Source organism: Amblyomma mixtum, chromosome 3, assembly GCF_055824585.1.
Source record: "Amblyomma mixtum isolate Tamu chromosome 3, ASM5582458v1, whole genome shotgun sequence".
Taxonomy (NCBI): domain Eukaryota; kingdom Metazoa; phylum Arthropoda; class Arachnida; order Ixodida; family Ixodidae; genus Amblyomma; species Amblyomma mixtum.
This window is the reverse complement of record NC_143014.1, coordinates 42560112-42588088: the sequence shown is the minus strand read 5'-3', so window position 1 is coordinate 42588088 and position 27977 is coordinate 42560112. Positions and strand designations below refer to the sequence as shown.

Below are 27977 nucleotides of genomic sequence, written 5' to 3'. Positions count from 1 at the left end.
CTAGCGTATGACAGGTAAACGTTTGCCGGATTATTCGCATTTGCAGAACGTACGGTTCCGAACGACATTTTACGCGACGGGAGTGCGAGGAACAAGAAAGCAATTCTTTGCAGCGCAAGAAAACCAGTTCATTGAACAGCCCGGAAGCATGAGAGGACATGCATGGTTCATCCGCTGCAACAAATACCAGCTAACTCGGCAGCAAGACAGCGGCAGCAATACCACTTTTTTTTTTTTCAGCGCATATTCATCCCGCATGCATCTTCTCCTAGACTGCACGTGGAAAGCGAAACACTGAACAGTGGAAATTTGACTGATAGACTTGAACCAATAGTTCGATGAAGGAGACAACAGGCTCCTGTAGTCCCACTCAAAGAACGAAATACATGCACTTATACAGTGAGACAGTAGCTCCACAATAAAGAGAAGTTAAACCGAAACAGAGACGATACTGCAACAGCCTATGGCTGAGGTCTGGGGCCACGCCGTAGCAGGCAATTGGAGTGGAGTATAGGCGGACTTCTGTCCCACTCTTGCTGTTGCTTTCATGTCTTAGATATTTTTACTTAGATATTTTCACAGGCATAAAAAGAAAGCCAGTGAAAAACTTCCGCGTACCCAACGTCGCATAAATTCCTTAATAATTCGGAAGAGATTACCAACATAGAAGATTACAAACTAACACCTACCCAAAACCAGCTAGGCTACACCAGTGGTATCCCACACTGTACTCCCTGCAGTGCCCGCACTGTGGAGAGGCAGCTAGCCTGTACCACATGGTGTGGGACTGCCCATTTAATCCCTTAGTTGACTCCATTCCAAAACCCTCAAAGGAGCAGTGGGAGGCCATTCTGCTCAGCGGTGACCCTGACTGCAGGCGCTGGCTGGTGGGGAGGGGAGGGCCAAAGCGGCAGCGATAACCAGTGGACAGCCGGACTAGGCGGCCACCCACATGCTCTACGATTCTCTATAAAGATTCTTTCAATCAATCAATACCTGATGCGGCTTTGCGTTTGCAGCGACCGCAATATATACACCAGCAACTGCTGACCCGTTGGTGCGCTTTCTTTTTAGGCCTGTAGAAAAATCTCTATGAATGGTATCACGTTGTAAACATTTCACTCTGTTGTTTTTCAACACAATCTACAACTTCCGAATCGACACCTTTTTGTTTTTACAGATCCAATATTTAAGAAGTTATCTAGTTATTAACCAACTCTGCGGGAAAGAAATAGCGCAGGCTAGGTCAGGCGACTCCCAACAGCACCGAGTTGGCTTCACTCGCTTAGGGCACTCCATCTTTTTGAAAAAAATTTGGTTAGATTTAGCTGGGATACCTGGTATATTTACCGTCACAAACGGCTTTCGCTGAATCTCGCGCTACACAGTGGTAATTTTCGTATATTTCCTTTTTTTTTGTAATTATTTGTCTTGCGATTCCACTGACCTTAAAACAAGCATCAGAGCAAGCGAAATAAGTGTGCCCACTTGGAAAGCAGTATCATGCCACCACGCGCGGCCTGTCGATGGGTTTGAGCTTGGTTGGAGAAGACCAAAGAGACTGCAGCCCCTCGTCGCGTTTTATTTATTTATTTTTATTCATTTGTACCTCAAAAGCCCCATTTAAGGGGTATTACATGAGGGGGTGGATTATTCAGCAGCGCATTTCTTCGATGGACGATTTGAATGACGATGAGTCAGTCTGATCCACGATGGCATTTGGCAGGTCATTCCAGTCTCTTGCTGTATGAACGAAAAATAATGACAGGTGCGCAGAAGTGCGGGCAGGGGGAGGGTAGACCGTGGATTGTGCAATTGTAGATGCGATGTGCAGGGCTGATAATGGAGTTAAGCAATGGATGATAATAGAACTTATGAAACAGACACATGAGCGGAAGTTCAGATTTTCCCGGCGCTGGTTGCAGGCCCGCCCGGAAGAGATGTGTGGAAATGATGTTAAGTGCGCGTCGGAGTATGATAAGAGGTAGAATTGCGTGAGCAGTTCCAAAATATCCACACAAAAAAAAAGCATAAAGTGCGCAGTCAGGCCGCTCAGTCTATCGACTGACTTAGCTACACGGCGACTGCGATGACAACGTTGCTCACCCAGAAGCACAAACAGCGCGTAAGCGTTAATTGGGAGCTTTGGCACGTTGTACAAGCACTTATTAGCGCATCTTGTCACTGCTAATTACTATTTAATTAGTGTGCGTGGCAGCGGGCAGACGAGCTGTCACCGCACATTGGCCCGGCGGAAAGCGTTCTCCGCCTTCTCTCATCCCGTCTTTCTCTCGCTTATATTTGCCCCAGCAGCCGCCGCCAAACAAGGCGAGCATGCGTCGGCACACCGCGAGAAGCGAACGACTCGCCCGAGCCGCCGACGCGCTCCATTCATTCACCCGAACAACCTGCCAGTTCCGTACACACGGGCACAGTCGGCTGCGCCGAAGACCGCAAAGAGGAAGCAAAAAGAAAAAAAAAATGAACGGACGCGATGAGGAAAGAGGCTCAGCTATAATTAGGAGTGTGCGCGCGCAGTCGTCTTAGCCGCGCTAATTACAGGGAGCTAATTCTCTCCAGAGCGGCCCTCTTTAAGAGACATCGCCTCGCAGATTGGCTTCCGTTAAACCGCTCTGTCAAAAAGCTTCTCATCGGGGCACCAGGCGGCCCGCAATTTTCGCGGCGCTGTACGGGCGCGCAGTCTCCCTCGGGCCTCTTTCACGCCTCCCCCTCCCCGCCGCGCTGGCCATAAAGAGAGGGGGGGAGGCCCGGGTGCGGACGCGCGAAATGAAAGACGGGCTGCAGGGCGCACGCGCCCGCCAGGGCTAAAGGGAAACACGTCGTTCTAAACCATCGCCGCACCGCTCGTTACTTCGACTCCCCGCCAGCCCTCCGCGTCGTCATCTGTATGTCCCATCTTGCTCCTTTTTTCACTTTTTCCCTTCCTTTCAGTGGCCGAGCCGGTCCGGATAGCATAAGCGTGTTCTCGTCGTCCACGAATGAAGATGACGCGGGTGCAGTCAGTAGTGCACGCGTATACGTGCTATATATATATATATATATATATATATATATATATATATATATATATATATATATATATATATACACACACACACACACACACACACACACACACACACACACACACACACTCGGGCGCACGCTTTATAAATTACGACCCCTGGTGGCCTCTAAAACGTGCGGCAGCTCCGGCGGAAGCATCAACAGACTCGCCTCTCGCTAAGTGCGCCCCGGTGCGCACTGCTCGCCGCGGAACCAGCCAGCACTTTATGCTAACCTGAATGGAAAAACTGCGTCGCTTTTAAAAGCTGCGGCAAGCTATACCACCCCCCCCTCCCCCCTCCCATGGCCCTTCGTCGTCCAGTGAGTTTGCATGCTCTATTTCTTTTTAGGTGTTTGTCTTTCCTTTATCCACTCTATCTGCCTCGTCATCGTCTGCGTGGTCGTGGTTTCTTTTTTCTATGCACCCGGTTTTTTTTTTTTTTTTACGAGAATGTTAATGAATATGCAGAGGTATTTTCGCCTCCATGGAAGTGTCGGCGAGGAAACTTTGCGACGGCTAAATCAGGTGCGAGATTTTGAAAGCCGGCTATGAGAGGAGTGATGTCACAATGCTGCGTAGCCCTATAGAAGCCCCCTCATTACACACATCCTTCTGTAACCACCGTCCATATTTTCGTCTTAAAAGCAGGAAGCACACAACTCTAATTTGCAAAAGTAGAAGGTGGCTATATTTTCTCCCGTCAATTCAGCGACGATTCGTACACGGAACACGCTACTTGAGTTAGCGGAGACACCGGCAGCGTATTAAGTTGGCGCTATGTGAAGCAAGGTAGCTTTTTTTTTTTCTTGGCGGCGTAAAAGAAGCTGTTGAGGACATTTTTTACTGCATCAACCCATACTTGTCCATTAGGATATGCGCGACCTGTTTATACGCAGATTTTTTTTCCTTACAAGCTGCTTCAAAAAGTACAGCCGCTGTTGTGTAAGGCGACCGCTCAGAAAGTGTGCTAATGTAGCACCGTAAGTTTTTTGGTCGTCCAGTCTGAGCAAAGCAACCGAGATCCAGCGTGAATTAGAAAAACAAAACACGATCGTGATCCATTCTATTTTTACCATCAAGTCGGTGTTTGGACTGCGCGCACCCGTACATTTTGCCCGTTGTACTCACAAAACCGCGGAGGCATACTTTATTGCAACAATGATTGCAACAAGGCCAAAATGTCATATAGAAAATGTCTTATAAAAGGCGCATTTTTATTCTGAAACTAAGATTGAAAGAAAGGGGGGGAGAGGGGGATTAGAAAAGGTTCAAAATAATAAGATTGATGGCTGAATCTTGCCATTAAATATTGGTTTTCTGCGAAGCAGATAACTGCATTTTTTGTGGTCACAAAGCGAAGTCAAATAACAAAAGAAATAACGACTTTAATAATTTGGATTTAAAACACAGCCCAATTAGCTTTGCCAATTCGTGTGCCTTGCAATGCAGGGGAGATTTTTTTTAATCTTCGGTGACCTGAGCTGTGCGTCCATTACAGAAATGAGAACTCAAGAATCCTATATGGCCACGGCTTTCGCAAGCACACCTATAATGGTCGCTACCGGCGACTCGATTAGCAAATCCAGTTCTGCTTCACCGTCACAAAGACACTTCAAACTTTCAACGGAAGCCTTCTTCGGCAAGGAAACGACAAAACAAATAATTTGTTCAATATTTTGCTCATAGCAATGTTTATATTTTTTTGCACTTTTAGTCATGCATTCTCTCCAGATCACCGTGAAATTGTGTTCTTGAGTAAATTAACATGCAATAACTCAAGGCTGATCAGAGTTTCATTCTGAGAGTTTCGGCACATCGTAGACTATACTCGCAAAAAAAAAAAAAAGAAAGAAACCGGGTAGGAAGGATGGAAAGCATATAGAAGAGACGGGCGCTTACGCTGATCCAAATTTTTATAATTCCACCCCCTCGCTGTGGCCCGAAATGTGAGCGCTGAAAAGCATTGAAAGTTCTCACGCTGGGCTCAAGCGGCTCATAATTAATTACTTCGTGCCATCGATCGCTCCACTCGAGGAGTTATATTATTCTTGTTTTTTTATTTGGCTCTAAAATTTAAGCGAAGCGTATTGAAACGTGCCTGCTGCTGAGAGCTTTTCAAGGTAAAAGCAGAGTGAAAACGGGCAACAAAAAGCTATCAAATGAGAGAGATTTTCTAAATGAATCTGAGTAACCATTTATCAGTGGCCGTGTGCGGAGGCTGTCTCCTAATAGATAAAAGATAAGATAGGCCGCGAAGCTACCTTTGATACTATAGCGTATATATTATTAGCTTTGTATATTTTCAGCATATTCTAATATGTGAATAAAAGACATTTCCTTGCAAGCCACTTTACTGATAATTTCTTTGCATCGTGTTGAGTAGACCCGATGCACACATGGCATTTTTATCACCAGTAAGTATGAGAAACAATAGCCGTATTTCATCCAACGTTTCTGATTAATCTTTATGTTATTTCTGAAATACAAGGCAAACAACATTTGTGCTTATTCTTTAATTATATTTTTGAAATACAATAAAAACAAACGAATTTAACCCACAAAAAGACTTCATATTTGGATTTCACCCTGAAAATCTCACTGCAAATAACCGGTATTTCATGCTGCTCAATGAAAACATAATTTCTTAACTTTATAAAACAAACTAGGGTCATCAAATTCTCTCAGGTCACTTCTTTACACATATTAAAATATTTGCATAATAAATAGAAGTGTAACGAACTTCTCGCAGGGCAGTTGCCGAACCAAAAGAAACTCGGCCCTTTCCAGGAGGCCTGTTATCGATGAATGTCTATCACGTGACTGAGCCATGCCACCTGACTCTACACCTCCCATGTATTTACAGGCATACCCCAAGGCGCAGTAGATTTCACTTAAAGGACGAATTACTCATTAGCGCTCACCTGAGCTAAGTCATATGGATACAAAAGAAATATGCAGAGCTTTCCGTTGTAGCTATGCGGCTGAGCTCAGATGACTGATAAGGGGTATTTACTTCCTTAATTTTCCCTCTGTATATGTTTGCTATAAATTCCAACAGTGCTATTTCATCCGGCAGATCGGCGTGCAGCAGTGAACGCGTTGCACGCTCGTCGAATGCGCTCTTTCAAGAAGATAAACCCTTAACTCTAGTTTTTTTTTTTTTTTTGCTAAAGTGCCGCTTGAAAATTTACGCGCTGTACTGAACGTCTAGTTTACTTGTTGCTTCACAGATGAAGCGAATTTGCAGAGCTCGTAGGCGTGTTCCAGGCGCACTCCCCGAAGCGGCGACTTGTCTCGCTTATGCCCCTGTAAAGCGTGCTTTGTCTGCATGGCAGTTGTGCGGGTGAAAGAAACCCAATGCAGTAAAGCATGGAAGACGGTCGTTATTAGTAACGTATGACCCTGTAATCTAGGAGGAGCGTAGGAGAAGGTAAAAAAGAGTAAATCGAAGAGGAAGAGCACACGTCCGCATCCACGCGCAATTATTTTAGATCCTTTTAGATCCTTAATTAATCAGACACATAGCTGAGTACAGTGACGAGTACGAGAAGCCTTAGCAGAACGATACAGACGTTTTCTTCGAACGGAAATAAAAAAAAAACCTATACCGAAGGCCGAATTTGCACAATTAAAAAAAAAACACAAGGACCCGAGCCTGGTAAAAGTTTTTTTTTTTTTTACTTTCTCTTCCCTGCGTTTCTCTCCCAGGTAGGGATAACAGCTGGTGACCACGTGACATACAGACAGGAGGCAAATAATTGACTCCCCGTTCGAATGATGCGCGCTGCGTGCGTCCGAACGTGCAGTGCATTGAGTGTGACAGGGACACAACTTGCTTGTTAGCCAGCGCTTATCAAAACAAGGCCGAGGCGGTTCACAGCAGGGCATAATTTAGCTGGACATACGGTACGTGCATTTACTGTAGTCGGCGAAAACCGCTCGCGTGCGTGTGCCTGCCGAGCTGCGCACTCGAAAGCAGGGGCTGGGCAGTTTTCCGCCTGTGCTGGCGGATGGTCGGCCTAAGTGTTCTTTCATATTTGATGCGCTTCCCGAGAGCTCGCACGCAGGGGCTGACGACGGTTTCATTGGCGGCTGCACCCGGCTATCAATACTTGAGTGCATCTCTTTGTCTGCGAGCGCTTGCGCAGTAAGCTGACCTCCGTAAGCTCACTGCGCACACGGCCCGCATCATCGGTGGTTTTTACGACGCCGTGACCTTTGTCCCGTGCTGGGGTGGGGCACTGTTTTGAATTCTCCAGCCACTGGTGATTCGTATGAATGCTAATTTTGCGCTTTATCCACAACCTTAAACCGATTAACCGTGTTGTAAACATTTTTTTTTTCAAGTTTGGAGGAAGGACAGCAGTAAAAATTAAGCCAAGCAGACGTTTCAGTTTTACAACAGCTGTTAGTTGACGCTCTGCGTCGTACTGCACAAAATTTTTCGGAACTTCGCGTGACCGTAGATAACCTGTCAGCTACATAAGGAAAACCCCCACCCTCCCCAGGTTATAACATCAGCTTCCAGCTGGCTTCTGCGTGTGTAAGGGGTACTTCTCTTTTGGCAGTTTTTTTTTGGGGGGTATGCAAATCGCATTGTTTTCTTTGTTACCCCTATCTTTCCGTTTGCGTCGCATACAAAAAAAAAGAGAGGATAATTCAAAAATTTTACTTACTGACAGAATCTTATTACTACCACCTTCCTGTCGCGTCCCTTGAAAGAAATGGGAGAGGAGGAGGCAGCGGAGACAACATGGGGCTTACCTCTTCAAAAACAGTTGCAGCAACCATTCCGGTTTGAACGATTCGAACCTCCTACCTAATCTGCGGAGATAATGCAATGCAGCGTCTTTATTCGTTTTCATTATTATTTTCTTAGCATTAAAGCACTTACATTAAGCGTAGACAACGTTAAAGCTATACGAATAACTGCATTTGGTTTAATTTACGATCACTGTCATACGTGTGGTGAAAATTCATAGTAGTTCAATTTGTTTCAATTCAATTCCGCCTTAGCTGCAATAACTGCACGCTCACTTTCATTTTTTTTTCATTCTGCTACAGCACGAGAGGCTGCAGCGCATGGTGGTGGGTAGTACCGCGCGCCTAGCGGCCACGTACTAATAGCGCCTATAAGCGCTATTACTGTCCTTAGTATTACCTTCAATCAGGATGGCAAGCAATAAAGGACCAACAGCTTTTCCGAGGCAAACACTGAAAGCAAAGCTGTTGGTCTAATATTTAGGGAAATCCCCTAAGGTGGACTAGTTCATAATAGGGTAATTACTAATTAATATCTACCCAAGCGCAGCCACACGACTACCAAGAAAAGTTATAAAGCTTTCACAGAAACTTCGTAGTGAAAGAAAAATTTCTTCAACACTGCAGTTTCTGTGAAAGCTTTATAACATTCCTTTGTAGCCGTGTAGCTGCACTTGGGTGGATATTAATTAGTAATTACCCCCTTATTAAAGGAATACGGAGGCGTGGGCCTTCTGTCCACCACGCTTAGAACGTTGTTTTGCGGTGAGCGGCCGAGCCCTAGATGTGGAGGCGTCTTTCTTCAGTTTTGATCGGGTGCTGAAGGACTCTAAGGAAAGGTTTGATAAACGCCAGACAGATATGCAGTGAATTCATTCAGTGACGTGAACTTTACTGTGTTCCTAAGTAGTGTTCTAATTAGACAATGGCGCAAATGAGCAACTGCTTCTTGTCTGCCGCTCAAGTGTGCTCACGCGAACAGGGGTTGCGAAGTTCAAATCGATCCATCTTAATGCCTTACTCGATGATACTCCAGAAAGAGTGACAGTTGCCAGTGTTTTGGTCATCAAGTGTATAGCGGGTAGCTTTAATAAAAGGGTGAAAAAACGCGAAACAACCATTAACTTCCGCGGGTATATGCATGTGCCCGGCGCTACAGCTAATACGGGTATGTCGCCGTCTTCTCTGCGCCACGCCGCTTTGACGCAGTTTCGGGTGTGACGGAGCATGCTCTTCCCGAATCAGGCGTTGGGTTCTGTCGACTCGCGTGATGATCAGGAACACCGCGTTCCGTAGTGCTGTGGCTGAACGTTCCTCGCTCTTCGCAGCTGTTCCGGCGTCGGGCTCCCCGCCCCCTGCTCGGCCAGAGCCGTCCACGAGCGCAGGCAGCAGCAGCAGCCGGGGCAGCCCGGACCTGCCGTCCGGCTCCGCTGACGGCGACGACCCCAAGAGCAAGCAGCAACAGCAGCAGGCGGCCGCAGCGGCCGCGCAGCAGCGGCGCAAGAAGAAGACACGCACCGTGTTCACGCGAAGCCAGGTCTTCCAACTTGAGTCCACGTTCGACATGAAGCGGTACCTGTCGAGCTCGGAGCGGGCGGGTCTCGCCGCGTCCCTGCAGCTCACCGAGACCCAGGTGAAGATATGGTTCCAGAACAGGCGCAACAAGTGGAAACGCCAGCTGGCCGCCGAGCTCGAGGCTGCCAACCTCGCTCAGCAACGCATGGTGCGGCTTCCTCCGGCCGCAGCGGTCCTCTACGAGTCCGCGGCGCAGGACGCCGCCGCCGCGGCCGCCCTCGGGCCCTTCTACTACCCGGGAGGCCCGCCACCGCCGCCGCTGTGAGAGCCCTTCCCCCCCGCAGTGTGTACATAGACCCTCGCCCCTCTTTTTTGTACCTCCCTCCCTCTCCCGTGCCCCCTGAACGATGAATAAACGCGACTCTTTGTTGAGCCCCGGCGTCGGTCAATCTCCAAGAGCGCGCGCGCCTTTTAATTACGGCCGCATCTAACGAGCGCGCCCTCGGATTTTACCCCGCGCCCCGCTAATGGGCCGCGCGCATTAAAGCCGCGCTGCATTATTTAGCGCTCGCCTCCCCTCGGCGCAGCTTCGGGCTGAGAGGAGCAGCCGGTAAACAGGCGCGCGGACGGACACGGCGCGCCAAATTGATAAAAATGGCCCGCGTGCATCTCCAAATTGGGCGCCCGCCAGCCATTGGCCACTTGACGAGTCAGCGCCATCAATGTTGCAGCACTGCCGTGGCGGCGGCGCTGCCTCGCCACCTGCCGGCCGGCGGCGCACATGAGTCACGAGGCTATGCTGCGCCCAGCGAAAGGCGACACCCGTCCCGTCTCTGCGCGGGACCTTCTTCCGCCCGCGCCGCTGGCAACTATGCTTTTCGCCCCATCCATATACTTGTATTAGCACAAAGTGAAGGTATCCCGACTTCCGCTTTAAAGAAAAATATTGTAAGTAATGAGTTCAAAGACAGTTTACGTGTTTATTCTTTGGCAAAGGCGTGAATCACCAAGTGTTTCCTGTTCATCAAGCGTTTCCGTCATTCAGAAACATTTATAAAAAGGTTCTTCATTTAGCATCACCATTTGCTCGGGAAATGCATGTCTACTTTGCGCCATAAACGAACGAGAAATGTGTTTCTGTCACGGATATTTTCAGGAGGATAATCTGCGTAGACACACGCCGCATGGGTTGCCAAGTCATAAAATACGAATGAAGTCAGCAGTCACCGACACCAAGGAAAGCATGGCAGAATGTTTCTCTCTATTTTTAATTTTTGGTGTCGATCAATACGAAATGAATAGTGCAATTATTTTATGGCTCAAAGACAATTGATCAGAAAGTAGAAGAAAAAGCAACCACATGCCACCCGGGGGGTCCTAACCCGCGAACTCCAAATTTCGCGTACGATGCTCTACCAACTCAGCTACGGCACGGCTGTCCAATCTTCTACTTTTGGGGGTTTACCTAACCTTGTGTGTTCATCATTCAATCACGTTCCACGTGAAACTCGCGGTAATACAGGACATTCTACATCCGCCGCTATGGACGAGGGTGGCGCTGGTGAACACTCTCAAGGCTCGTTTACTCTACATATAAATACCCTCGAAAGCAGAAGATTGGACAGCCGTCGCCGTCGCCGTAGCTCGATTGGTAGAGCACCGGACGCGAAATTCGGAGGTCGTGGGTTCGGATCCAACCAGCGGCATGTGGTCGCTTTTTATTCTACTTTCGGATCAATTATGTTCCAGCCATAAAATAATTACATTGTTAATTTCCTACTGATCAGCACTGCAAATTAAAAGAACGGAAACACTCCACTATGCTTCTTGGTTTCGGTGGTTGTTGGCTTCCTTCATGTGTATGTCATAGCGAGCCCCCCATTTTCCTTCCCTTGTCTTCTCAAGTCTTGTAAAAGTTAGGCATTACATCAATATTTCGCGACAGGTGACTATAGGGCTCAGCTGAGAGGGAAGTAGTCAGCCTGTCTCAAACGTAATACATCTCGTAGAAAGAAACAGAGAAATCGGAATACGTCCCCCAACAGAGAAACGGTGCTACAAAAGCGAACTCTCTCTAATACGCAGAAAGGATTCCGAGCGAGGTGATTGGATTGTGAAACAACGAATCGTATCAGTTAGCTTCACTGAACGAAGTTAGAGAGAGTAGGGAACTAGTCCGTTGAAAACAGATGCGGCTCCTGCAGCAGAACTTCCCCGCAGAGATATGGAGTAATCAAAGGGCTAAACTCAACTGGAACTACATCAAAAAGCTGCATTAATTAAAAGACAATAGTTCCCACGTAAATCAGCACTGAATATCATCAAGCAGCTACACTGGAACTGCCATGGCACTTCTCATTTTTAAAAGAAGGAAAAAGATGTGTCCACAAAAGCGGCAGATAAGGCGATTGTACGTAACAGATGTTTCGCAGCGAGCATTTCTTCGCCTAAAGAGGCAAGCGGCAGTTCAAACTATTTTCGTTATTTATGCATGAAATGTAAGCAAATTCAGCACGAATGCGTCTATGTTTGCGTAGATTTCGGAACTGCATTTTATTTCAAGTAAGCTGTTAGAGTTTCTGAGTAATTACAATCACACCCTCGTAAATTATCCCGGGGCGTTAAATAACTAAAAGGAAATTTAACAAGTTTTTTTTTTTTATGTCAGTATGTTGACAAGTTCGGTTACAGGCAATAAAGCTATTCTTTCTTCTTTTTTTTTAGATGCACAGTAATCATGAAAATAAAAGTTAATCTCCAGGATGCATATTTGCATGAAAACGTTTCTTACAAAAATGAGTTTCAAAACCTATTGCACATATACGTGCAAACACCAAGAGCTTTATTGTTTTCCCCAATGTCTTAGTATTAATTCGAAAAAAGATAGAGAATCATTCTATTGCCATTTGCTACCATATTCCCAAGGAATGCGTGATAGCAACTGCAGAAAAAGTGAAAGCTGAGAAAATCGTCCTAAAGCTTATTTCTCCGTTCCCCTCGTCCATCGCTTCGCTTGCCTTCGCTGTTGGCGAGAAAACTGTGGCATTCTAACGAGCGGAAGCTGTGATCCCTCCTCTTAGCAAAAAAATAAATAAAAAAAATAGGAAACTGCAGTAGCGTGTCACCCTCTTGATAGCCCAGACCAAGACTTACACCACAGAACTCACCAGAGACAACCCGAAAACTCTCTGCGACCGTATGCAAGGACTCTAGGTATAGTAAAAAACATGGGTGCTGCCTAGGGCACTCCTTGATCCAGTTCAGACCAAGTTAGCAAGTGCCAAAACTATATAGGCACGGGACTCCGGCCGCCTACGAAGACCACCAAGACGAGGAAAACATGGATGTCGACCAGGACGTCCCAGTAGGTGCAGTCCACGCAATACTTCACAACATAAAACGCATCACTGCACCGGGACGAGATGGTATCCAATACCACCTACTCTAAAAATCTCGACGACAAATCTCTGGAGGAACTGGGGACATTATTTAATCACCTCTGGCTGCAGGGAACAATCTCACAAGAGCGGAGACATACGGACATAACCCTGATACCAAAACTGGGCACACAACCAGCGTTAACCCAGTTGAGACCCATCTCCCTCACCTCGTGTGTAGGGAAGCTGTTTGAGGATGTCACCCTAGCCAGACTGCAACCTCACTCAGAGAAGCAGGGAGCGTTCCCGCACACGACGTTTGGATTCCGGCAAGGTCTGGCCACACGACGTCCTTCTACAAATCAAATAAGAATTAACTGAGATATTTAGCACGAAGCACACAAAGGCAATCCTTGCTTGAGATCTCAAAGGAACCTTTGATAAGGTAAATCACGACCTTATTAAGGCGAAACCCTTTAATGCCTCATCGTTGTCGGCAGAAGGTTGTCAGCAGCGGTGTCATGCTTTTCTAGTCAGACCAGAAAAAGAATCTTTGTGCACGATGGGATTCGAACCACCATCCTCCCGTTCCGCAGCCGAGTGTGCTAATGGCTACGCTACTTCCTGCCAACGCACATGTAGTTCTCCTTGTCTAGGACGCTGGAGAGTGTTTGCAGAAGGGCGTCGAATCAGACGGATGCCTCCCAAACGCTCTCCAGTGTCTCCGGCATTTAAGATTCACAAACAATTGTGTACTTAATTAACATCTTAACCACACATCAGTGACACAAGCAGCAACACCGTGCTGAAGGCTTTCGCCTCACCGCACTTTAGGTCAACCAAGTTCCCCCTGAATTTTTTTTTTAGATAACCTAGCGATCACCAAATGCGACCGAAGAACCTACAATTATATTGGAGCCTTCGTCAGTAGAGAACAGTCACCATCGGCGTAGGAGACCTCAGATCCGATCCAGTTCCCCTCGCAGGGGAGGGAACACCACAAGGTACAGTTCTCTCCCCTACGCTGTTGAACCTCCCCATGCGTCAATTGTACCACTTTGCTAGATGCTAGCCCGGGAATTCGACATGCACTTTATGCAGACGGTGTCACTATCTGGGCCGCACACGGCTCAGATGGAGAGATTGAAGACGCACTGCAGAGAGCTGTGCACACTGTGGAGGCCTAACATGCGCCGTCCAAAAATCTGAATTGTTTATCCTGAAAAAGTGCACTAGGTGGACCAGCCCTACATCAGATATAGAGGTCAATATTGAGGGAGAACCCGTTAACAACGTCAACAGGCCCCGGTTGCTCAGAGCCCAAGTGCAGGCGAACCCGAGCGCCACATCGCTTCTAAAACGACAGACAACCCGGATAATTCACATGATAAGAAGAGTAACTAACTGCCGCCGTGGTATTGAAGAAATGGACGTCCATCAAATTATCCACACCCTCATTAATGCGTAAGCATTACTAGGCTCATGCCTGGCGTGAACAGAAAGTGTAAGCAGAAAGTGTGTATACTTACCCGAGCTTAGCCGAGTAACTCGGTAACTCGGTAGCAACTCGGGTAAGCTCGGCTAAGTTCGGAGGAGCACCGCGGAGGAAGCTGAGGAACGTTCGAAGGAGCATCGCGTCAGCTGCGCGCGAAGTCGCTCGGGCAGAGCAAGATGGGTCGCACTATCCCTACGGGTGGCTGTGACAGGAACAGCCATCTGCCGGTGCAGTGGCGCATCGATTAACCGCTGTGCCACTGCACTGGTAGTGGCATGAGGACTCGCCGCCATATATGAATGTTAAGTAGAGAATAACCAATTCTGCATATGTGGGCATTAACCGACGGAGCTGCGAATGGTGTGTGGTTTGGTGACCAACGCGAACTACACACAGAAGTTACACAGACATGCAAACCACAAATGCACCAATAGAAACAGCAGTAGTGCACAATGCTTTCGCATTCATAGCACGTAAGCAGTCTTAAGTGTCCCCGGTAGTTATTATCAGCCGTCTTACATACCACGCCCCCCACCATCGGCTAACGCAAACTGACTCCAAACAACTGAATAATTCTCGCCTGTACAGTCGTGAAAATGGCCGCCGGCATACGCGTCTACTCCGCAACCAGCAGACTGCTACAATTAGCCATCCGCAATACAGCTGACTTGATTATAAAAGCCCATAAAATAAACCAGATAGAGAGACTCAAGCGAACCCCCACGGGCGGATATGTACTGCAGCAACTCGGGTAGCCGACCTCCAATCATGGATGCTGTGAATCCGAAGGCATCGCCTCGGAATAAAAAGTCAGCATCTCCGTCTCCCTATTACCGAGAAATATGCATGCGGAATTCCACAAGGGAAACGCAAGGCAAGGGTAAGATCCCTGTACCATATGTACCGCAAAGAAAAAAAAATGAAGAAACTCTACACACGGACGCCGCAACACACCCTATACGGCAATGACTGCGACAGCGGCGGTGGCTGGCTGGAAGGGTAACGCAGTCACCACAGCCACAGTACACACTGGAAGTAGCAACTACGCAACTACGCACAAAAATCCCGAAAACCGCCTTATCTGGACACCTGAGTGGGCATGCGTCTCTCCCAGGCAACGAGCGCGTTCATGTGACCGGCCGAGAACTTATCCTCCGGGTGCCAGTGGAAGACCATCCCAGCCCAGTGGAGGCGGAGCCCTCCCCACTCACCTATTCGCACCTACTCCAACATTACCAACTCTCCCGCAGGACATACTCACCACCTCAGAAAAATATCCGTCGAGTGGAGGCGGCCTCCTGGCGCCAAATCAAGGCTAACACTTTCCCCCATCTTTCTCTGAGGCACACATTTTACTCCTCACCCTACCCCGCGGAGCTCGCGTCGCAGAAAATCCGGCGTCGACGTCAGCGTCTGCTTCATTGACAGTGAGCGAAAAATCCACGAAAAATCCACAGAGAAGCAACCTATGAGGCAGCTGGGCCCCCTAGGTCACATAACCTTGGGGCATAATCACAACCTGAGTGCACAGCGGATTGTGAGAGAACTGCGCAGCCTGGCAGGTGGAAGTTAAATTAATGACTGGTCGCGAGAGGTTGCTTGGGAATAGCAACCTGGGTCGCAAAAGTCCCACCGGTGGCGGCGACAGCACCTGCCATCGCAGGGCAGTGGCGCATCGCTTAACCACTGCACCACTGCGCCAGGAGTGGTATGAGTACTCCCAGGGATCTGTGATTGTTAAATATAGAATGCCCAATACTGCATATGTAGGCACTAACCCATTGGCTATCGCGTTATACCCTTAGGGCGGAGCTCAAGTGCCCCCTCCAGTTTTTTTCTGACGCACACACAACCCTTTGTCATTGCACCTGGGAATGTCCCACTCATCCCTCAGTACCCCCTTTACCCCATCCCTCACCACGGAGAACCAGCGAACACATAACAACAATAAAAACTGTAGAACTGCATGTCAAGCGAGGAAAGGCCAAAATGAAAGACCCATGAATGTTGCGAAGAACGAAAAAATGCAGTTGTACATGATGCTTGATACAGCCTCCATAAACATTTCCAAAACACGCTGTCTGACTGGTTGAATCCATCTGGGGACGCATAAAAGTTGTTCTCAGATGCAAACAACCAATAGCAAATTGTGCTGCTAGTTTTCGGATGAAAGCTTCACTGCGTACTGGTTGCCGCAAAAGACTTTTAGTAAGTATATAGGTTCCGTGAGGAGACAATTTCTTCGCTGTTAATATTAAACTCAAAAAGGCAGTCAGCATTTCTGTGCCATGTATCGGTATGTAGCGGGCTACGCTGTGGTCGTCTGGCTACACTGACCAAGCCCACGGGGTATAAAAGGAAGCGCAACGCAATAACGATGGTTCTTCTAGGGTCACAGCGTCAGCGTCTTGTTCTTCGAACCATGGCATCAGAAGTGGGGTACAGCCTGAGCTAGACGTTCCACCTCAGTACATCTTTTCATTCAAAATTGGCAACGCGTCTTAGAAGATATCAATAATTTCTAAAAAAAAAAAAGCGTAAGGTAAAACCTCCACATTTCCAAAAAGCCTTTCAAAGTGTAATAGTTTCTTTCAACGAGCAGAAAGAAAAAGTGCCGTTTAACTTTTCAGTCTGATTCGCGCGGCAAAAATCAGAGATAAAAACATTAACCAAGTACGTTCAATAACGGTTTGTTGGAGCAGCCATGACAAATAATAAAGTAAGCTGCAATATTATCGCGTGTCTAGTAGGCATGAGCTACAAAGTAAAGGAAGACTGACGTGCCTTATGAGGCGAAAGCCTTTCTTGGCTCATGAGTGGCGTGGACGGAAGTTGTAGACAGCAGAGACTGTTCGCAAAAGTGTCCGCTCGAACTGTCAATCATAAGAAAAGAAAATTGGGGTCTAGGTAGGAATCGAATCCGGGCTGCCGGCGTGTGAGACGGGACGCTGCCACCCCGCCACGACACTTCGATGTTTGAAGCTGAATAAAGACGCGTCTAGTGAATGAACAGTTCTTAAAAACGTGTCTTCGAGATAGGTACTAAGGGCTACATGAGTAATTATGAGCATGCTAATTACAGATGTCGCAGTCAAGCGAGTACCAAATTTCCTCTGTTTCCGGTAAATTTCCTCCGTGCTTGGCGTGCAGTAGTGGCGCCATCATGCGGTACCCACTGAACCTTTGCAATGTACGGCGCTGGCCCAGCAGATGGGGCAGGCGGCGCACCGCGCACAGCTTTCACATTCCCGCACGCTGCACCTCATAAATTTTTACAATGAAAGGGGTGAGCTCGAAGCCTGAATGATGTGGGCTCCAGCCCTACACAATGCCACGACAATTTATTACCTCAAGCAACAAGCTACAGATTGTTGCCTTTGCATGCGGAGAGAAATCCATAACACAGATTAATCAATCAAGGCATTCAACACACGAAGTTTTCGTCCGCTTCCGAGTAAAAGCGAATGTTAACAGCCAGGAGAGTTCCTCTAACTTCGGCAGATTCAATTACTGCCACGAACAGGCTTGTTTTTCCTAAGAACTTCTGGTCACGCATACGGGTAACTACTTCACAAAATTGTGCACGGGATAGGACGGTACTCCGAAACGTAAAGTATGCATGGCAGAGAAGGCAGCCTACTGAACAAAACAAAATATGAAATGTATAACAGAAACCTCTCCTTTATTACATGCAGAAAAATCGCTTTTTTTTTTCTAAAATTGCCTTTAGAACTTGTCCTGATTCCGCGGCCGAGGCACTACATTCACGTCACGTCACGTTACCGTCCACCACCCGCACCTACGTATGCATGTATGTACGCTGTGTTCACGAATGTAAGATTAGTCCCGCCTGTACATTAACGCCACCACCATCACCGCTATTGCGAGCGGCAAATGAAAGCTGTGGTGGCCAGAGGGTACCATCTAAGTCGACGAATGTGCGGCAGTCCTACAGTATTTTATAAACTTAAGGTCGGAGTTTCCCCGATTATATGCGTAAGCGATACCGTGGGTGAGAAACAGCGCCATTCGACGTAAATAAAGAACATATTTACGCGTCGATTTATTACTTCCGATTGACTAATTTTTTACCCCAAAAATTTGTCATCAGGTTTCATTTCTGAGAGTCTTCCACGAGGTTCATGAGCTTTGTTGCCTGGGGGATAAAAAGCTCTCATGCCTTTCACTGTCGGCCGCTGTCAACAAGCGAGAGAGTTCTTGGATTGTAACGCACTTAGGTACGCAGCAGTGATTTTTAATTCAATCTTTAAATCAGCCCCACTCCACTTATCTCATATTTCTCGCCATCAGGTAGGACAGCTCAGGCATTCCTTTAAAGCAGTAGAAGGTGGACACCTGTGATTACAATTCAAAGGGCGTCTGCGGCGATTTTCTTGTGGCACACCACGATTTCTTCTACCCGCCGGCAGTATAGTAAAACGCCGGCCGAAACAAACGTTTTTAGATCCCTTTCAGTTTGCAAGCTCCCCCGCGCCGCGCCCGAGAAAGCGGCCCCCGTCCGCTTCCACTCACCACGCAGCGCTGCTGTCGCTGTCGGCCTAGGGTGCCTCGATACCAGCGCCGCCGCGCAGCGCTGGCCATCGAGGCACCCTATGTCGGCCCGGAGGCGCCGGAGCGCTCGCGCTTGGCAGTTGCTGTGACAGCCTGTTCTCATCCGCGATAACATTGGGAGCGAACACGTCGAACTCAAATTTGCTGCACTTTTGGAGCTGTCACGTTGAAACTTCAGCCTCATGGTTAAAGAAATGTTTCACCTGGCTAGTAAGGGTGAGATAAAGAGCAGGCTGATGCCAGTTCGCAAAAAACCAATCGTTTGCATTGCGCTTTATTGCATCACGTTTGCGACGTTTAGCGCTTATGATATGCGTATGTTGGAGTAGAGCTATCAATATTTCTTCGGGAGAATGCACGAAACATTAATGAAAGGATAAAACTAGCGATGTTCCGCTTCTAGATCAGTCACGAAATTCTGCGCTATATTATCAACGAAGCACCGCACATGCGAGCAGCATTTTGCACGTTCTTTAGAATTCCAATTTCAGAGAACACAACTATAAATGCAGACACACTTAGCTGGATGCAGGGAGGGAATAACTATAGAATAGCTTTTTATTTGCAATGATAGCACAGACAGGAGCAGCGTACTGCACTTTCATTTTTAGAATGTTAATTTCATTGAACACAGACAAGCATTAAATGCAGGCACACTAAGTCGGAAGCACGGAGGGAATGGCTACTTGAAGGCGAGCTTTTTTATTTGCAACGACAATATTTCTCTGTTCTCTAGCCGACGGTTCACGTCTCTCGCCTAGAAGTGGATGCGTGTCACTATGACAAAATGCAGCACTTGGCATGTAAAAGTGGCCATATGCTCTGCACATCCAAGCCGAACAAGGTTTTGCAATTCAAGCTCATCTAGCAGCTCCCAAAAAACGTCCCTTTCAAAAACGGGACCTTCCTTCAAAGAAATCGGGATTGCTTTGTTCACAATGTTGGTAAACTCTAGCATCTTTTTGGTGGGATGCTTTAAGCACCCTTGCTTGAAGCTTTTTTATACTGTAAGATAAGCGTCACTGCCAACAACTGGCACAGGACAGCCGATATCTTCCATGCTGATATCTGCTGGCTGCTACAAATCAGGCGGCGGTGACCATGGCGTAGACGCGAAGGGCCACGCTGGTCGGGCAAACAGCGTGGCGAGCGCCACCGCACGGAAGGAAACGGAAAGGCGACAATCCGCGCACCGCAGCTTTCAAACTGAAAGGGATCTAAAAACGTTGGCCGAAACTACCAACTAGTCTTTTCTACGCCTTGCTTCAACCGAAGTATCCGCTCCGCCAATTAAGAATTCATGTCACAGGCAATATCTCCACCAGTTCTGGCTGCTTAGATTCTGCCCTTTTATGTTTACTTATGCCACTTCATAAGCACTAAATATGAAGCCATAAGTGCTATACAGTTAGTATTAACCCCGCCCGTGAGAGCATGCGCGAGTATACCGTGCATTCTCTGAGCATATTTGACTGCCGTTCACGGCGGCCGATTTTCGATAAAGCGAAATGGGAATACGTCCGAATGCATGTGCTGAGAATTAGCGCACGTTAAAGAACTACAGGCGTTCAGAACAGGTACACAGCCCTCCACAATAGTATGCCACAAATCCCGGCTTTTGCATGCAGAGATACATAATTTTCAAAAGCACAAAATAATCGGCTCCAAAGGTCCACCACAATCGAAGAACCGGGTCAGTATTACAAATGCAAATCCTACGGAAAGTTAGTTCGCTATTATTATGGTACGCGTAAGGAGAAAGTGACCAGTAATACAACTCAAGAAAATAGATGCTCCTAAAAGGAAGCACTCGACCGAGGAATGGAATGGTGTCGACCGATTGGCATGAAACACACACACACACACACACACGCACACACACACACACACACACACACACACACACACGCACGCACGCACGCACGCACGCACACACACACACACACACACACACACACACACACACACACACACACACACACACACACACACACACACACACACACACACACACACACACACTAGAAGCCCGTGTACTGTGCGATGTCAGTGCACGTTAAAGAACCCCAGGTGGTCGAAATTCCCGGAGCCCTCCCCTACGGCGTCTCTCATAGCCTTAGTCGCTTTGGGACGTTAAACCCCATAAACCAACCAACCAACACACACACAAACACACACACGCACGCACGCACGCGCACACACACACGCACGCACGTACACGCACACATACACACACGCGCGCGCGTGCGCACGCGCACACACACACACACGCACGCACGTACAGTCGGGGACAAAAGTATCCGGACCACGTGTTCCTCAAACGAAGCCGATAGTTCTGCTATTGGTCGGCGGCTGGAGACCATACTTGTGGAGGTAGAAGCTCAATTTTTGTTCTTTCATCTCCAGAAGCGCGGTCGCCAGCCGCTGTCTGACAGAAGAGCTATAAGCCCCGTTTGAGGAACACGTGGTCCGGAGACTTTTGTCCCCGACTGTACACGCACACATACACACAGGCGCGCGTGCGCACGCGCGCGCACACACACACACACATACAAGCAAAAAAAAATTATGTTTCTTCCCAACCGTGGCCTGTGTGTTGGCACCAGCTTATAGATACAAATACACATAGCCCTATTGCGGCGAAGCACAGGCCCGTCCTCGCTGCGGGATAGAGAAGGCCACGTGACATGTGCGCCGCCGGGTGACTTGTTCTGCTGGGCGTTCCTCCGTGCGCTGCACTGCCTCGTGGTTTTGGAATAATGCGCGGGATCGCCAGAATCCATTACACCACAGCGTCGGACATAATCGCGTTTTTGACATTCTAGAAACTGATATGGCTGCTATACTTACAGCCAGCTCATAGTCTCGAATTTCGACCAAGCACCCAACTCTAATTGTTAAAAAGTAAACTGTTTGATTTTAGTTAACCACGTGAGCCGCTAACATGATTCACTCATTTCCTGACATCCATCACCATTGCAGCAGAAACCATCTTTATACCTCAAGAAGTCAATTTCTAAAAATTAAGCGGCGGGCTTCGCTGAAAGACCCCGTGCAGTCAAAAAGGGAAGGTGAAATGTTTTGTTTCTCTTTTTTCAGAATTCAACGAGATTCAAGGATTCGAGTGCAAGAAGGCTCTTGGTAGAGCATCCCAAGTATTTTGTGCTTTACACTTAAATTGGCGACGTATACTCACCGATTAAAGGCACGTCGATCTTCCGACTTCTCCGCACTCCTCCACCGTTGTGAGGAAAAGCTCGGTGACGATGTTATTATTGCTGAAATCAGATTTGCGCTGCTTTTGCCCACATCCTGCAGTGTGTCGTCTGATGCCCCTAAACGATGCTTCGTGGGCTTTGCTTCGGTGGCATTAGTTTTCTTCCTCCAAACAAGTAATTCCTTTTTGTAAATGAAGCGCCGCCCTGGAAGACGTCATCATTGCCCCCCCCCCCCCCTTCCCCCCAAACTCCGCCCGACGTCGTACTTTGCGGAGAAGCCTGAACACCGCCGCGGCTTTATTAAGCTATTACTCAACGATTTCAAATACTAGGACCAAAATACTTCGCAAATTTTACCTGCTAGTTCCACACACACGATACCACAAGCTCGTCGAATTCTAAAGCCTATTCAGTGTCCACAAACGAAGACGAGCGGTCATTACCTCAAACCATTCGTTTCCACATCAAAGAGCGAAAAGGAACATGCGCGAGAGCAAACCCGCAATCTTTCTGGCGTAAGCCAGCCCGATGTGGTCGGTCTTCGAACGCCGGCGCAAGTAACCGTGGTGCTGCGAGCACCAGCACTGGAGGAGAGCCGCAACTTTCGACGGTTATTATCGACTCGTTCATTACCGAGATCTTGGAAAAAAAAAATAGAGAACATCAAAATTTGCTGTAACAGGCTAAATATATAGTCGTGCGACATAATACAGTTACCATTTAAAATAAAAAAGAGTAAAGACACAGCGCAAGAAATTGAACTTAATTTTGACAATTTTGGATTCTAAAGCTGACCGACTGTGAAGACTAAGAAAAGGCACATGAGCTACAGCAACCCCCCCCCCCCTCCCCCCGACCGCTTAAAGAAGCATTTTCGCCTCATCTAACGTACCTCAACAGAATAAACGATCCGCTGAGCCGTAAACTGTGTCCCGACCGTGGGGTGGCGCGGTGCGCGGTCCGGTGACACCCGATCCGCGCTAGCAACGAGAAACTTTTATGGGGCGAGGGGCGCCCAGGGTTTTGAAAACAACTTAGTTTGCGCGGATAATCTTGTTTGGCAGTTAGGCGCAGCCCCCTTGTTGAACGAGGAACAGGTAGCTGGTCCTGCTCCCAGGGCAGACGTTCACAAGGCAGGACGGTTTTTATGACAGAGTGGTCGCTTCCGAAGCGAGTGCCACAACTCGGAGGTCGCAACGTGATGAACTTTGAACGTTGAAATGTCCGTTTCACATCATGTCGGGCGGTTGCGACCTGCGCCTTTCGTGTCGCTAACCACTTCCTCTTTCGAAAAAAAAAAAAAAAACGCACTTAGAAGCGGCACCACAATCGCACACACGAACCCACCAAATGTTCATGTGTGCTGTTGTGCTGTTTTCCCTCCGTGTACAGCGGCGAAACATCACGCACTGTTCGAAAGTAATTTCACGGGTACCGAAACATGGCAGCGCAATCACACGTGAAACCGCCCTGCTGCCTAAAACTGCGTTCGGCCTGTTTACACACTAATACCGGGCGTGTTTAATCGAATATCGGCTAAAATGCGCTCTCCGCAGTCATCCCGCAGTACTACGAGCGTGCAGCTTCGCCGGGAAGGCGGTGTCGGCACTTGCGCCAGCCAGGCATTGACGCGAGCCGTCAGCGCGGGCGCGGAGATGGGCGTGCGGGGAGGATGGGGCTGACGCCGCGGCGGCGCGGGACAAAGCGTCGCGCGCATTAGAGGAGGAGGGCGCTCAGAGAGACAGGCGGCGGCGTCCATTTGTTTGGGCGGCAAGTCGAGCGGGTCCTGAGAGAGCACCTGACGATGCAAATGGGGCCAAATGATGAAATATGCCGCCCGCCATCCGTCGGGCTCCGGAGGAGGCCCAGACCGCAAATTGAGTTTGCCGCGCGCGCGATCCGCTTTGTTTGCGCCGCGCGGTGACAAATCGAGTTGTGACACGTCGTTTGTCGCCGCTAATGCGCCGGAATTCCATTTGTGGAGTGCAAATTACTCTGGGATTTCGGGCGGCACGCGTCTTCGGGCGGCGGCGGCAGCCGCCCAATTAGGACCAGCTCGCCTAATCCCGGCCGCCATTATTTATTCCCGATCGTTGTCTTTCGATCCGGCGGCCGCTTTAAGGAACTGTTGCACGCGGCCGACGCATGGACGGAGCCCAGCGGCCAAGCGGCGCATTAGGCTCCATTAGGGCGAGACCCACCGATCCCGGCTAGCGTAATCAGCGCCCACTTGTGGCAGCGCGGCCGCCATTAGAGAAGCGCGCACGCTCGCAGCCGTCGCAGATCCATTATAAACGAGCGCGCGCCTTAATGCCGCGCGGACTTTCATCAGTCGCGGGCGATAATTGAGCTTCCGCGCGCGCGCCGCTCTAATCCCGGCAGCCGCGCCGACAGTTCCGCTTGGCCGCGTCGGAGCGGCCGATCCATAGCGCGCTGCTGTTCCGCCGCTGCCGCGGGATCAAGTCCACCGCCGAAGGGGCATGCACGCGGGCACACCGCCGACGCGCTCAAGTCGTTACAAGCGCGGTGGAGGAGGGCGCTCCTGCGGACAGCCGCTTCAGGCGAGCGGAATGGTGTGTCTCAGCGGGGCTCCACTCGTCGTCAGAGGATCGGGCGAGGGGTTTCGAGACGGAAACAGATTGGAACTGCAGGCCTGTCAGCCAGACAATGGAAAACGTTGAGAAGGCGATCGCGCTCCGAAGCACACACGCACACAAAAAGAAGAGAACTGGCAGAAGAGAAAATGTGGCTGCAAATGCTGGTTTGGAAGACAAGCCCTTTACCCAGAAGGCACTTACCATGAACGCCTTTACCCTACAGGCTTTTGACCTAAAGACAATTACCCTGAAGTCATTTACCTTGAAGGCCTTCACCTAGGTGTAGGACTGCCAGGAGTATACACATCTGGCAGGTTGCCCACAAGCCGGTGGGCAGGTGGGCCACCTACCACGAAGCAGGCTTCAAGGACGTATGTATGTGCAGTCTTCGTCAAAAGTATACAGCCCAAGGAGTCTGCTGCTGAGCCCTGCAGCGCGGCTCTTATTGAATATACTCAGGATAACTAATCTCAAGAAGGCGAGAGGAACTCAGTCCTCAACCCTCCAAAGCTTAGGACTGTCAAATGGGCTAAAGAGCCCCGCTACACGGCTTGGAAGCGAACCCCTTGGGATGTATATTTTTTGCAAAGACTGTACGTATGTAAAAATGCGCTAAGTTGTGCTACCACACTAAAAAAAAAACAAAAAAAAACAAGCATTTCAAGCGTCTCTTTTTGACTCGCGCTGTCGCTGGCACAAGGAGAGCAAATTTTTTCCCAACAAATTTCTTCCTGCCAGCAACAGTTCACACAAAAGGAGAGGCGAGGAGTCGTTGAAAACAGGCTGGAAATCGCTCATTCGCGCCTCCTTTTATTTCACACTGTTTCCCCACAGTGGTGCAAAACAAACAATTTGTTCGGAAAGCGATGGCTACTCGCAACGTATTGACATCGAGATTTGCATGCAAGATTCACGAAAAAAAAAAAAAGGGACAGGGCATGCGATTACAGTGCATGGACGTTAGAGATAAAAAAAAACGCAAACATGCATGCAGCTCCCCTTAAATAACTGGGCTATTTGCATCCTGCTCCTCATCGCGCGGAATGTGGCTGCTGCAGATTGCTAGCACCCGCATCTTAGGCCGCGCGGTAAAGGAAAACTACCCGTCGCGTTCGCTCAGTGCCTTTGTCATTCGGCTGTTGATCCCTAAGTCGCCCCATGTGTCGCTTCTAGACGTAAAACCGCACAATTTATATTTTGCCCGAGAGCAGGCGACCCCTGACTAAACCTGCAACGATATGAACCTGACTGCGGCTTCTCGCCGACGTGCTCGACTCGCATCGGTGCTTAGGGTCCAAAACAGCCAAGCAAGCTTCTAAGCACACAACGCTTGAAGCCGGGTCATGGTTTCGAAAGAAGAGGGCGGTATGGTTTTCCTCTGTAGGTTCAGAATGAGAATCCACAGGAGAAAAACAAAACAATGATGAAGCCTTATGGAAAGTAAAACAAATAGAACTATACTCCGAGCCAGTTGTTAAAAACCTCACACAGCACAAGGTACAAAAGAGAACAGTTCACCGTGGGGAGGAGCAGTCTGCGATGGGAATGGGCGCCCAATCAACGCACGCCACTCGCAGGCGCACGAAGACGGCACGCCACAAGAGGAACACCAAGACATGGCAGGTTCGAGGGAAGTACGCGGTGACTCGGACCCGTAACCCGACGGTCGCTACCTCCACGCTCGCATGTCACGCCAGCCTTCCTGTATTCTTCTCTAACGTTCTACTTTCGAACGCCACCTCTCATGAGCGAGCACGTTCCACGCTCGATGCACTGACGGTCGACCGCGACGCGCGTGCTCACATGCAGTTCGACCTGGCGTACTTCACTCTGCGTTCGCCGTTCACGTTGCTGCACATAACAGTCACCAATCGATAAACCAAGGTCCTCTCGTTTATCGCTCAAAACCGATCGGTCTTAAGAACACGTAGGAAATAAAAAGAAAAAAAATGGGAGCCCCTAAGACAGATTTCAGCTTACTGTAGTCTCTCGATGTTTTAACAAACGCTTAATAAACAGACTCAGTGTTTTTCTTCTTTTTTCCCATACACTAGAAAAGAGAATCAGTAGTGTGCGCAAGGAATGACCAGCCCATACGTATGCACTGTACGCTTAAGACAAATCATTGACTGACGTGATGCAGCCCGACATTTTGTAAGCCCAGAACAGTTTCTAGCATGCGAGACTCAATGAATGAAAAAAAGTACGGGAATAAACTCTCTCGGAACGTCTGTGTGCAGGCCTTGATTTTGCCATGACTCACCGTATGTCTCCTCAGCAATATGTTGCTGACTAACCCTTCTGTGCCGACAGCCACACCTTGCCCCACGTGATGTCGCTTTGCCAGCATATATACCGGGCATCCTCCCAGAATCCCATTCCTACACCTGCTTCATAGGAGGAGCAACTGGCCGACTAAATTCTCGAAGGCCGCTCTGAACTGGTCCGGCGGGCCTCCACTGCGGCGTCTCTCATAGCCTTAGTCGCTTTGGGACTTTAAACCCCATAAAACCAAACCAAACCAACCTATTTGCAAATGCTACACAGAAAGAGACACAGCTTTCTCAAGAAAATTCGGGGGACACTTAAGCTCTGCCTTAAGGGTATGCCGTGATAGCGTAATAGCTTAATCCCCATATGTGCAGAATGTCATTCTCTGCTTTACATTCATATATTCGTGGGAGCCCCTCCTGGAGCAATGACGAAGCGGTTATGCGACCCGCCACATTCCCTACGATGGCAGGTGCCCACAGCGGTGGACCTTGTGCGACCCAGGTTGCTCTTCCCGAGAGACCAATCGTTAATTTAACGGCCACCTGACACGGTGGGCACTTTGCTCACTATCCGGTGGGCAGGTTGCGAGGACGCCGCGAGGTCACGTGACCTAGATGGCCCACCTGCCTCCTATATAGGTTTCTCTCCGGGGACCACCTTCCTGAGCTATGCCCGGGATTTCTCGCTCACAACGCCGGCACCGGATTTTCTGGTGAACGGGGCCCTTAACACTATCGCGTTAAAACTAACCCGATACAGTGTGGATCTAAGCAGGAAAATGAAAATGTGAGCTAGCAGCACGTCCCAAAACGAAATCCTATCGGGCCACCCAAGAAAAACATGTTCGACGTGCTTCAAGCATGTCACTACAAAGGGTGTCTATACATGCGTTGGAGCCCTCCTCCACATTTCTTTTCTTTTTATCGATAGGGTGCCTGCATTCACGGAGGTTGAACTAAAAAAAAAGCGGGGGATCGTGGACCAAGCATATCACATTTTAAAGACACCGCGGTTTGCGGCGCAGGGGTGCCTTGATGCTAGGTTTCGCCAGCGCCGGTTGTTCAGCCCCCCCCCCCCCCCCCCCCCCTTAACACACGCATC

The 27977-nt window shown here is 48.8% G+C and overlaps 1 protein-coding gene across 1 annotated transcript in view; it reads left to right on the top strand.

Annotated features, from left to right (window-relative positions):
* The window catches only part of LOC149349905 (uncharacterized), a 75800-nt gene extending 66132 nt beyond the window's left edge, over window positions 1–9668 (top strand). Inside the window, exon 2 of the mRNA XM_089576835.1 lies at window positions 9157–9668. Coding sequence (XP_089432961.1) covers window positions 9157–9668 — 512 coding nt within the window. The remainder of the gene's footprint in view (window positions 1–9156) is intronic.
* Window positions 9669–27977: the final 18309 nt, after the last annotated feature.